Consider the following 12,979-nt stretch of genomic DNA (forward strand, 5'->3'; position numbering starts at 1 on the left):
TTATTTGAACTGTAATTTTTTATAAGTCTCACTGCTCTTCTGCAGTTATCTGGCTGATAGTTTGTGCTTGGAGGTCGTCTTATTGTCCGTCTGAGGTTTTCTATATGGTTGATTCAGAGTAGTAATCTAGAAAACCACTGACAAACAACAGTGGGACTGGCTGGGGATTGCTTTAAATTCTTATACATAACAGTCGTCTCTTTTTGAAATCTCAGACACTGAATACCTGTTTCTGAAACCACAGAAGATACATAGTGTAGCTCTGTTATTAATGATTTGTCTATTACATTTCAGTAAGTGGCAGCTCCAGAAACTGGTTGGATATGATCTCTAGTATTTATATCCTTGATTGTTTCTATTAAGTTTGTCTCGAAATTATTAGAACATTCTACCTGAAATATGAGAGGCCAAAATCTTTAGTTTGGAAATCACTTGATACCAACTACCTCATGGTTGATGTGATTTGTCTTATAGCTGACATTATAGCTCTCCAATAGAGCTTTTGTCTTCATCAGAATTTCTCTTCTTTCTAGTATTATCTTGGAAAATTTTTCCCATGGAGATCTATTTATATCATAATACATGTTGGATTTCTCAACTTCCAAACACATTTTTAATAGTTTTTACAACACCCCACCCCTACCCATGGCCAACCCAAAAAAATCACGATGGACATAACCATGATTTTGATAGAATAACACTTTATCCTTTTATCTGCCGTTATTTTCCTTCATTCCTACATTTTCCATAATTGATTTTGACCTAAATCTTGACAAATTTAATCTGTCTTTATACATGTTGGTGTCACCATTTGAGAACAGTGATAGGATACTCAACTTCACTTCCTTTCTCCTAAGAGACAGAAGAATTGTAAATTAGCCTGCAAAGTGAAGGGAACTACATTTCAGCATGTAGTTTGTAATTTTGCATCGACTGTTTTTCAGCAATATATATCAAGCACCTAAAACATGCATATTCATTTCTTCTATTACATTTGATAGTTTGAGCATAATGGAAGATATTTTTCAGAAAAGCTCACAATTCTTACAATTTTCTACTGGGGTTTAAGAAAAAAACTTACGATTCTTTCAATTTTCTAATACTAGGGTTATATTTTGTATATGGTTTAGTGGTATTGTCTGCTGGGAGACTAAACTGCAAGGGAGGGTAGAATGCTCAGCAGCAATTTTGGATAATTTTTATCAGGTTATATATTACTTTTATCCTTTTAACTTTTTAATTTCATATCTTTCAAAAATGTGCCTAGAGCTGACATGAATGCCTTTAGATTGTAGTTGGATGTTACCAAGGAAATGTTTATTTTCTAGATTTTTCAAGTGGCAGTGTCTTCTGGAGTTTTCAAACATATGGTGAGGTATGATAATTCCAAAACCTTAATTTTGTTTGTTATGAACTAGAATAAATTTTTGATGCGTAATTTCTGGAGTTTTGTTAAATGTTCTAGAGACTATTATAGATATAATGATGATATATGAACACATGGATTTGTTTCTTTCATTTCAAAGCAATGCGAGCAACGCGATAGGTCCCCAAACATGCAGCACAATGCACATGATAGTTATTTTACATAATAATATTAGTTTGTATTTAGTGGTATTATGGGGATTTAGTAAAATAAATTGTTTAGGCCTTTAACTGTAAATGGATGGGTAGGGTGCTCATTTTCAGGAGGGTAGAAAAAGAGTGTCAATTGGGAGAGAGCAAAGTCTCTAGAAAGCTTATTGAGCTATTATAATTTTCATTCAACTTTTATGGTAATTCAATATAGTTCCAGTTCAGCACCAGAAAATACAAATACAAATCAGAATCCTATGTCGATGTGTTAAGATATCTGTTTTTTTATAAATTATTTTTATAGTTATCTTGGTCGGTGCTACCCAAAAAAGAGAAGAAAATTTCAACAGTCCTCCCTCTCCCTCGTCCTACCCCCCCCCCCCCCCCCCCCCCTCCAACATTTTTTTTTCACAATTGTATAATTTACATTAAAAAAAAAAAAAAAAAAAAGAAAAAAAAAAGAAAAGAGAAAGAAAAAGACCATTATCCCTTGCTGATCTTTGAAGCTATGATAGAAGATCTAATAAAAAAAATTTGTCAGGTTTACACAATCTCATTTAATTTTAATGCATTTTTCTCTTTCTTCTTTTCAACGACACATTCTTCAATAAAATAATATTTTATGTAAATTAAAAACTTTTCATTCTCTTTTAACCGCACATTCTCTAAAAAAAATCACTATCCCAATATACGTTTTTCCCTAAAAACTAATTTTAATGGATCCTAAACAGGGATCGTTATAAGAGATGGTAAAATATATAGCATTTTATTCATGGAGTAAGAGAGAATGGACAAATCTGCTTGGGGCTTACTTTTCGAATCCCTCACATGAAACAACCTTTAATACAGCTGTTATGCACCAAATGTCAAATCTGGTGAGTACTGTTTATGGGCAGTATTCTTGTATCCTAGAAATATTCCCTTTCCTTAAATTTCTGGTGCACTTTCTTCACACTATCCAATCCTTTTTATTCACCACTTAATACTTAAACATCCTACCATAAATGAAAGATGTTTATATAACTGAGTTAGCTGTCATTCTAATCTGTTGATAGGAACTATCTGAAAATCATTTGAACTATTTTTAACTAAGGTTTTAAAAGGTGTAACACAAAGCAAGGCGGCTAGGCCGAGTCTAAAGCCTTACGAACCTAAGCATGCCTAGACGAAACCTCGACGTAACAAGGTGTTTCCTTAATTTTAATATTATTTTAATTATTTTAAGATTATCAATAATAATTTCTTTTATTTAATTAGTTTATTTAACTAAAAAAAGGCACGTGCCTTTTGGCTTCTGGGCCCACATTAGTCACACCTTTTACCGCCTAGGCCCAAATTTAGGCAGTCAAAGGCGGGTTGACACCTTTTTCATGCCTTTCCCATATGCAGGGTGACTTCTTCATGCCTAGGGCTCACCTTTTCCCGCCTTTTAGAGCAAACTGATTATAACCTGTAAATATATTACGAGAGAAATATTAAAATTTTACTTCCAAAAGTGTACTACTTTCCACAGTGGCAGATGACGAGAGGGTGGTAGTGGTTCGAAGTTTCTAGAAAGGAATTTACACGTCATTCATTTTAGTCATGCAGTCATCACGACAAATAGCATAGTGAAAACTGAAACATGGAGCAGTTGATTGACTATTTGCCTGTTACCGCAGTAGTTTCACTATATCTGCTCTATTCGTTTCTCATTTCAATCAGTCATTGAAATGGTTAAACTTGTCCATTGATTTTCTGATATTTATTTTGTTCTAACCTTTTGCAGGTCAAATCACAACCAGTGATTGACAAATGCAGGAATTTGGTCTGGTATAGTTTACACTCGTTCTATTGGTCAGATTGCTTATAAGGACTTTCACTATATAAATTTGTTTTTTTTTATCTGTAAACTTTACAAAATCACTCATGAAGAGGCCCCTGGTCGTCTTGCGTCACCTAGTAATAGTTTATTCTTTGGTTTCCTTCTCTATATATTAGTTAAGTTCATCTTACATTATATATAATACGTTTGAATCAACTGCATCTAGTTGAGGGCAAATAATATCATGATATCTGAGTCCTTTCAAGACCAAAGTCTAAAGATACCTTCATCTGACCTATATCCATCTATCTGCAGTTGGTAGATCATTTCTTTTAAACCAAAATGAGCAGGACTTGAAATTTCATACGTTCAGTTGTCAAGTGATGCTTTTCACCTCAGTGCACGGAAAAACTCTCGTTGTCGGTTGTCCTGTAGTTCTTTTTTGTGATTTTCTTGACTTGAAATTGATGCATAGCACTCTAACATGGCATCAAATCTGAATTGGTTTCTAATTATTGCAAAAAAATTTTGCAGGTGTGGATCATATGATCACAATCTCTATGCCATCGATTACAAATGTTACAGCTGTGTTTATAAACTTCCTTGTGGTGGCAGTATATTTGGTTCACCTGTTATTGATGAGGTAGGTTTTAGCAAAATCACAGTGGAGTAACATTTGTAGTTTATTTCACTTGATCAGACAAATAGGAAGTTTCCACTCTTTCTGTCACCAGTAGGTTTATTTATTTATTTATAATTTTCTTAAAATTATGTAATTTGTGCTCTGGCTGCTACCATACAACTCTGAGTGCCTACATTATCCAATATTAGATATATTCACTATTTTTAAGTTTGAGAAGATGTGGCTTAAAGTAAAAGGTTTTGGGGAATGAGTACGGACTTGGTGGGCATCCTATGACTTTGAGAGGCATCCCAATTATGTGCTGGATTGAAAATTGAAGGCCTTGAAAAGAAATCTAAAGAGGTGGAATGAGGAGGTAGCGGAAGATGTTAACTATTGCAAAAATCAGTGTCTATCAAACATAAAAGAGTTGGATAGGAGGGAGGAAAGTCAAGGACTAGTAAGGGATGAGAGGGCTAGACATGGAGAATTAAGGGAAGAGTTTGAGAGGTTGGTGGAGATGGAGGAGACTGCTTGGCTTCAAAAATTCAGGATCAAGTGTTTGAGAAGGGGGACAAATGAACCCAATTTTTTCATAGGGTCACTAATTCCAATAGATGCAACAATTCTATCACTATGTTGGAGGTGGAGAGGGTTACTTATGAGGATCCACAAGATATCGGGATCCATATGGTAAGTTTGTATCTGACTCTTTATCGGAAGCAGATTGACTGGAGTCAGAGTTGGAGGGGCTAGATTTTTCTACTATTAATGAGGAGGATGCCAGTTGGCTAGTGAGATCATTTAGGAAGGATGAAATTAGGGAAGTGATGTTCAGCATGAATGATGATAAGGCTCCAGGACTGGATGAATTCTCTTTCTCATTCTATAAAGCTTGTTGGAAAGGGGTACAATCGAACATTGTGGATGTCCTTACATATTTCTTCCAGTGTAAAGGTTTGTAAGAAGCGTCAATGCTACATTTATTGTGCTGATTTCTAAGAAATCGGGAGTGATGGATGTTAACGGCTTTCTTCCTATTAGCTTAATGATTGGGGTGTATAAGATTATTGCGAAGATTCTGGCTAAAAGATTAAAGGTGCTGAGAAAGTTGTGTCTACGTTTCAAAATGCTTTCGTCAAAGGGCGCTAAATTTTAGATTCCGTATTTATAGTAAATGAATGCATTGACTTAATTTTGCGTCTAGGGGGTTCTAGGAATGTTGTGTAAGTTTGACATTTAGAAGGCTTATGATCACGAAAACTGTGGATTTCTTTTGTATATGCTCAGGCAATGTGGCTTTAGGATAAGTGGTGCCAGTGCATTCAGTTTTGTATCTCTATAGTTTCTTTTTCATTTATGGTGAATGGCACTCCGGAGGGTTACTTTCGTAGTAGTTGAGGATTGAAGCAAGGGGATCCTTTGTCTTTAATGTTGTTTGTCATTGTAATAGAGGCTTTCGGTAGAATGCTTGAGAAGGCCGTGGAGGAGAGTTTGTTAAGGGGCTTTGTGGTTGAGCAAAGCAAGTATCTCGTTTGCTATTTACGGATGATATGCTGATCTTCTATGAGGTAGATTTTAAGCAATTCAGGAACTTACGTCATTTGTTCTTGTGCTTTGAAGCCGTAACTGGATTGAAAATAAATTTGGAGAAATCTAAGGATATCACATTGGGAGACGTCAATAACGTGGAGGAGTTGGCTGCTATGTTGGGTTGCAGGGTTGCGCAGCTGCTTATGACATATTTGGGCTTCTTTAGGAGCACGGTTAAAAGTATATATATTTGGAACAGTATCGTGGAAATGGTCGAGAAAGCTGACGGGTTGGAAGTGTTATGTACCTCTCAAAGGAAGGCGTCTTACTCTTATAAAGTCCACTTTGTCGAATCTTTCTACTTATTTCTTATCATTGTTTCCTATTCCTACGGCTGTGGTAAAAAGATTAGAAAAGATTCAATGGTTGGGTGGTCTCAGATTGAGTCTTGTACTGTTTAATAAGGCCTTGTTGGGTAAGTGGTGGTAGCGATTTGGAATGGAGAGGGAGAGTTTTTAGAGAGAAATTATAGGTGCAAAATATGGTGTCATAGAGGGGGACGGTGCTTAGTCGAGAGTCGTAGTTCTTATAGGGTGAGTTTGTGGTAATATATCCGGCGAGGGTGGAGCGATTTTTGAGATAGATTAACTTTTGTAATGGGGAATGGTAATACCATCAGTTTTTGGGATGATTGTTGGTGTGAAGATCAACCCCTAAAGGTGGAATTTCCTTCTTTGTATCGTGTTGCGTTAGTGTCATCTGCTATGATGAATGATGTCCTAGATATACATAATGGGAGTTTCAGTTGGAACAATGTTTTTGGCCGGGGTTTATAGGACTGGGAATTGAATGATTATGCGCTGTTTTTGACATCGTTGTTCGAGGTACACATCAAGGTAGGAGAAAATGATAGTAGCATGTGGAGGTTGACAAGGGATGATATTTTTTCTGTTTGCACTTATTTTAGATCCTTATTGAAGATGGTATGGAAATATAAACTGCTACCACGGGTGGTATTTTTACTATGACTGATGGTCAGGGGACAAGTGTTAACGGTGGATAGTCTTCGAAGAAGGGGTTTTTATGTTACAGAGTGGTGCTTTATGTGTAGGAGGGATGGAGAAACGATTGACCACTTGTTCCTGCATTATGTTCTGCTCGTTTATTGTAGAATGATATCCTGACATTGCAACACATGGATTGGGTGTTGGTAAAGCGTATGGAAGACGTGTTAATGGCATGGGGAAGAAAATTTCGCGATAAGGATAACAAGCTTTTATGGGACCATATTCCGGTAAGATTTTTGTGGAGGGAAAGAAATAGCCGCTATTTTGATGATTAAACACGGACAATATAGTAGATTAGTGAATTGTTTTATTTAACATTGTATATTTGGTTTAATGTTGCAGCTATTGGGCATATAGACAGGCTGCTCAATTTCATGTTGTTCTTTTCTGGTTTAGATTGATAATACGTTCCTTTGTATTATGCATTGATTAATAAAATATTTGATTACCTTAAAAAAAAAGGGATATATTCACTAGGATTTGTAAAGCACATACAGGATGAATTTTTTTAATGGCTTATGCTAAAATTGCCTCGCAAACTAAGATCAACTGAGAGCAATTTGTGCTGAACAATTGCGAATTGCAGGGAGTATATTGTGTTTGTGACTATGTTAGTGCCAGTTATGGCATGCTAATGCAGAGAGGTCAAAATTGGAATAGGAGCCTAATTGAAAAGGCTCAAATCAAAGCGCATGTTAATATGCATATATGCGAGTTTCAGAAATTAATGCCTTCTACTAGGGAAAGACCTAGAATATCATTTGTAGTTTCAAGTTGAGAAATCTTCATTCTAGATTAATGTAGAACCCCACTGATCCTCTTCATTCCGCAGCATCATCTTCATTTAGAGTGCATACTCTGCCAAAACAGTCTCCTATCTGCGGAGTATCTGTGTAGGCACTTGAGAGGTTTGATTTGAAAGATGAGAAATACAAACTCACGTCTATTAAGATGAGATTGAAATAAATCCAGGTGGTATCACCAAAGGGAGTATAAATATTTCTTTTATAACATCTTTCTTAGATAGGAGTAGACATTTGTCATCTTTTTACTCATTTATATTTGGAAATGTAAAAGTTAGCATGACTGGCTGTGGCTGTCTGGAGTGGTGTCCCTAACATAAGCTCATGAGAGGAGAAAGGTTTTCTAACGAACAGGAGAAGCTGTCAGGTAGGGGTGGTCACCATTTACACTGGTTATGTGGAGGAGTACATTTAAGCAGGGACGAGGTCAGAGGAGTAGCAGCCATGTAAATGGTTGGTTTGTTGGATTATTTTTGGCTTAGGTTTGTCCCGGTGGGAAGGTAGCCATTTTTCGTTTGGCTTAAACAGTCCATTTTGCATTTGGGCAATTAAGTGAAAATGTTCATTTGACCAGATAGTGGGGAAATTGCTTCTAGTCAGCATTGTGCCCCTATTCCAGAATGTACCAAACATGAATGTTCAACTTGGACTTATCCCAGGCAGTCGTAGAGGAACTGCAATAAAATTTATGTTTACTTGTGTTTCTTTCCTTCTGCATATGAATATGTACTTACATTATAAATATAAAATGTATTTGTAATTCCGACAGTTTCTCAGCTGTTACCCTTTTGTTGTTTTCATTCACTACCTTTCTTGGACAGCGATCTTATTTTTTTTATTTTTTATTTTTCCTTTTAATTTTGCAGGACCAAGAAAAGCTTTATGTGGCATCTACTAGTGGCCACGTGACAGCATTGTTAATCAAGGTATGGGAATCACAAAATTAGATTTGATTTTGTTGTATCATTTTATCTTTCTTAATATGTCTGTCAAATGTTGTTGACTACAAAGTAAAACTAACCTTAACTAAGCATATTGACGTTGCTGTTGGTAATACATCGAAATCATTTTTAGGTTCAGGAAGTGGTTAATCCACTTATTTACTGCTGTGTTTGTTTTGTTTTGGCTTTTGAATCTTTTTAACTACAATTTTTAGAGGTATTTAACTACAATTTTGCAATTAATTATAATATCAGTTTTACTATTTATGCGTGCTGCATCTGTGAATATCAATTTCTTCTTCTTTTTAACTACAATTTTTAGAGGTATTTAACTACAATTTTACAATTAATTATAATATCAGTTTTACTATTTATGCGTGCTGCATCTGTGAATATCAATTTCTTCTTCTGGAACAATTGTTCAAGATGGTATGAGTTATCATCTTGTTTCACAAACGTGTTATTTGTAGATACAGGCAGCTTTCTTAGATGTTTTTCTTTTTTTGGTTAAATTTCCCTTCCTTGGTGTCGGCATCTTTAAACATCCCATCTCATTAACCATGATTTGAGACTGTTTGATTCTTATTATTTTGCATTATATTTTCATGCTTTGTGATGCTTTATATGCGTTTTTGCATAATTAATAGAATTGTAACAAGGTAGACTGTACAAGTAAAAATAAGAAAAAAAATTTGATGTACCGGATCAAGAATAAGTATGTACTGGCATCATTAAGATACGAGAGCCTGTTTTAGTTCGTTTTTACCATGCGTATCACTGTAGAAGATTGAACTCGTGTCACTGGTTAATGCTTTAGGGGAATAACTGAATTTAAATTTATCTGATGTGTTACTGTCCCATAACGCGCTCCTTATATTCTCCTTGTCATTTAATATCACTTATGATATAGCTCGTGCTGACATGTGAGCTACATGTTCCTACAGGCTAAGCCTTTTGATAAATTGTGGATGCGAGATTTGGGAGCGCCAGTATTTGGGTCTCTTTCAATCAATTGCTCTAATGGAAATGGTAAAGATGTGGTCCATCTCAGGTCTTTGTTTATGTTGTTCATGGCTGGTATAATCACATATGCATTATGTCATACAAGGATATAAAATTTTCTGTATTCCAAAGCTATGCAAATCCAACATTCGTTGGATATCTCTGTTGATTATTAAGGCTCATAATTTTTAGTTTTTGCAAGATCGAGTGGCTGTACTATTCTGCTTTTCTGTTTTATAACACCCAGGTAGCACAATCTTGTTTATATCTAGTAGTTACTCTGCTCACTGCCTTCCCAACACCCAGAAAATGGAAAAAGGAAAAGGAAAAGAAGAGAGGAAATTCACGTTTATGCTTTGTTATTCCTTAAATGTTCATGTGCAGTTGCACTGCACTGTTTGTATCTCCTGGTGTTTGAGATGTCCTATTCATATCTCGATGTGCAGTCATTTGTTGCTTGGTGGATGGGACTGTTGTTGCACTGAATACCTGTGGATCCATCATTTGGAAGGTATAATCAGTTTTCTTCTTGATGACTTCTATAGATGGGTGATTTAACAACAGTTGCTGTACTATGATGTTAATTAATGCAACCTACCATGTGGTCATTCTGATAAATAAGCCAATGAATTGTGGTAGAGAGATTCTTCGATTACTAGTCATCCGAGCTGATGTCCCACTGGATATATCACTTTATGACCTGCTGGAAAATTAAAAGACAACTTTAATGTTGTTTGACTTTCTTCATTTCATTAGAGATCATATTTTCCTCTGTGTGGTTTTCTGCCTGCAATACTATTTCCTCAATAGTGGAAGTCCATTTTATTGACTGGTGTACATGGCTAGAGGGGGTGACCGAATGATAAAGGCCTGAAATTTTTGTATAACGTGTAATTCCTGTATGTAATTAGCATGAAGTATTATATTTATTACACAGATTTGTTCTGTGAATGTCTTCCCTTTTACCATTTTCGTCTTTTTATTGATTAAATGACTAATCCTCACAGGGAAGCACCCTATGAATGCTTTCTGGAGAAGCTGTAGTTAATATTTATCATTCTGAAATCATATTTTGCTATGTACATGCACAGAAGAAAAATGATGGGAAAAAAATCCAAATCTAAGTTTGAATTTTTAATGTTTCAGTATTTTTTTCTTCTCTCTGTATTTTATTCTTGCACAATTCCTTGTAACTATTTTTTTTCAACCCTTTTTCATGTAACAGGGAAGAACTGGCGGGCCAATTTTTGCTGGACCTTGCATATCTAAGTCTTTACCTTTTCAGGTAAAATTATTTTATGTGAGTTGTGTGGTTATTTTACAGCTATATGATAAGATACTGTATGGGGAAAAGATTTTGCAGATAAAGAACATCTGTAGTGTTAATCGCAATAATTTACCATTTGACAATTATAGGGTTATGACTCGATGCTAGCACCAAGAACTAAATTAAAGTTCATGCTAGTAATGATAAAAATTAATTTCATTATGAAAGCAATCTCATCGCAATATTAATATTTTTCCAGCAACTAGTTATGAACTAAAATTAATTTCATTATGAAAGCAATCTCTTACAGGTTACCAACGTGATCCCCATTTTACTTGAAGATAAAAAATTGATATAGTGCCCAGCAACTAGTTATGAACTTATAATAGCTTCTAAATGTATCATTAGACCCCTGTAATCTTATACTGCTACTGTCCATGAATTAAATCAGAATCGTGTGAGTTGTGTCTTATACAGGTACTTGTATGTTCGAGAGATGGAAGTATCTACTCCTTTGAAATGGTAATATCTTGAATTCTACATGTATCGATTGTAGCTTCTGTAGACTTGTCAAGTATTATTTGTTAATTTGAGATTCCATGACCTTTTTCCTTTCTGTATTTATTTGGGGCAAGTAAAAGGGATTCTCAGAAGATGTATGAAGCTGACACAATAGCTACCAAACGAATCCGAAATGGCCACAATTGAAAACCTCGTAAAATACCATCTGAAGAACCTTCCTGGAAGATATGAGAGTTTTGGATTCAAATGAAAAAAGTACTAAAGGTTGCAAAATTCACCCACATTCAGTGAACACAAATCTCCTCGTTGTTACTAGGTTTGGGTACAAATCTGCTGTTAGTGTCCTCATTGCGAATGTTTCCATTTGACTGACAAGATAACTGTTAACCTGTCACCCATTTACACCATTCACCATCTTGGACCTCTAAGAATGATGCAATGTCCAGCTGGCAAAATGTATCATCCCTCATTTATTTTCCCTGAATAGAACCGCTTATGTGTACCACTTTCTTGGGCGCGACCAGTTGTTATATTGAGCTATTAACAATAACACGTTCATACTGTTTGCCTCATATATGGTGTGCCGACAATGTACCTGGATACTTAATTTTCGATAAGTGTAAGAAAATATGTATGATCCAGCAATTTAGATTGAACATCAATCATAATATCATCTTTATTCCAGGAAAAGGGTAATCTACTCTGGGAGCATGCCGTTGGACAACCAGTTACGTCATCCCCTTATGTTGATGAATCCTTGCAGCTGACATCTGATGTTTCCCAGTTGTCTGACAGGTAGTAGATAAATAGTTGAAATATTGAATATTACCTTAACAAAATAAAATTCTTTCACTTTGTTCAGGTTAATCTGCATCTGTGGCAGTTCTGGAAGTATTCGGGTGCTTCTAATTGATTCATATGCTCTTGGAGATTTACATCAAAATAAAAAATACAGGGTACAGGAATTTGCTAGGTTGGACCTTGAAGGAGATATCTTCTCTTCGCCAGTGATGATTGGCGGCAAGATTTTTGTAGGTTGCAGGGATAACCATGTGTACTGCATTGAGCTGCGTAGTAAATATGAGCTTAATCCCGAAGTCAGTTTTTGTTGCTAATCCTATGATACTGGAGTTAAAAGAAGCAATTTCCAGGAGAAAAATCTCAAGTGCATCGATAAGTTGGTGCCATGGGAAATGAGGGGAATACAACTCAGAGGCCACGAGGATATGTGCCTCATCTTGGAAAGGCTGTGCAGGATCTGCGTGTGAAAGCATTACTTATCTAAGAAAGTAATTTCAGAGGAGAATTTCCTGAAGGGCAGACTGCTTATAATTATCCTGTTAAACTGCACATCAATTTTCAAGTCATCATTCCACAACACTTCCAGAGAGCTCTCGTGTGGATCCAGAAGGATACTTTCCATGCGATAGATTCTGCTCGCTGTATAGTGTATCCTCAGGGTAATGCAGCTGGGTTTGAGAATAGTTTGCATTGCCATCTTGGCCATGGATGTTTCTAGCGTTAGATACATCCAACAGAATGATCATTTCTGAATTCTAGTTGTTAGTATCCCTCGTGCCAAATGGAGTGCAAGGGGCAGAAGAAATTGAGTCTCAAAAACTGTGTTAAGAGTTGGGGAAGTCGACCTATGCCTTTGGGAAGTTTCATCGATAATCTAAAGGCAAATGCTGCAGTGGATTTTTTTCCAGTTCTGAGAACATCCCCTTGCTCGTGTGTTTGTTACAGGTGGAAGTCTATAAAGTTATTATGACAAACTGGCATTCTGAGGGCAGCTTTCCAAAGATTTCCTCAACACGAATGGCATTCTTGCAATTGGAATGCT

General features: G+C 35.9%; 1 protein-coding gene across 4 annotated transcripts in view; it reads left to right on the forward strand.

Annotated features, from left to right (window-relative positions):
- Positions 1–12,973, forward strand: part of LOC111386820 (putative acyl-activating enzyme 19) — a 33,304-nt gene extending 20,331 nt beyond the window's left edge. Inside the window, exons 7-17 of one of the 4 annotated variants that reach the window (XM_023011307.1) lie at positions 1,107–1,206; positions 1,289–1,375; positions 3,344–3,387; positions 3,914–4,022; positions 8,271–8,330; positions 9,290–9,374; positions 9,794–9,858; positions 10,573–10,632; positions 11,092–11,136; positions 11,822–11,931; positions 11,999–12,973. In XM_023011307.1, coding sequence (XP_022867075.1) covers positions 1,107–1,206; positions 1,289–1,375; positions 3,344–3,387; positions 3,914–4,022; positions 8,271–8,330; positions 9,290–9,374; positions 9,794–9,858; positions 10,573–10,632; positions 11,092–11,136; positions 11,822–11,931; positions 11,999–12,251 — 1,018 coding nt within the window. In that variant the 3' untranslated portion in view covers positions 12,252–12,973. Of the gene's footprint in view, positions 1–1,106; positions 1,207–1,288; positions 1,376–3,343; positions 3,412–3,913; positions 4,023–8,270; positions 8,331–9,289; positions 9,375–9,793; positions 9,859–10,572; positions 10,633–11,091; positions 11,137–11,821; positions 11,932–11,998 lie in introns of all 4 variants that reach the window. The other 3 variants (XM_023011311.1, XM_023011301.1, XM_023011319.1) reach the window with 3 other exon arrangements.
- The last annotated feature ends 6 nt before the right edge of the window (positions 12,974–12,979 follow it).

Source organism: Olea europaea, chromosome 3 (genome assembly GCF_002742605.1).
Source record: "Olea europaea var. sylvestris chromosome 3, O_europaea_v1, whole genome shotgun sequence".
NCBI classification, from domain to species: domain Eukaryota; kingdom Viridiplantae; phylum Streptophyta; class Magnoliopsida; order Lamiales; family Oleaceae; genus Olea; species Olea europaea.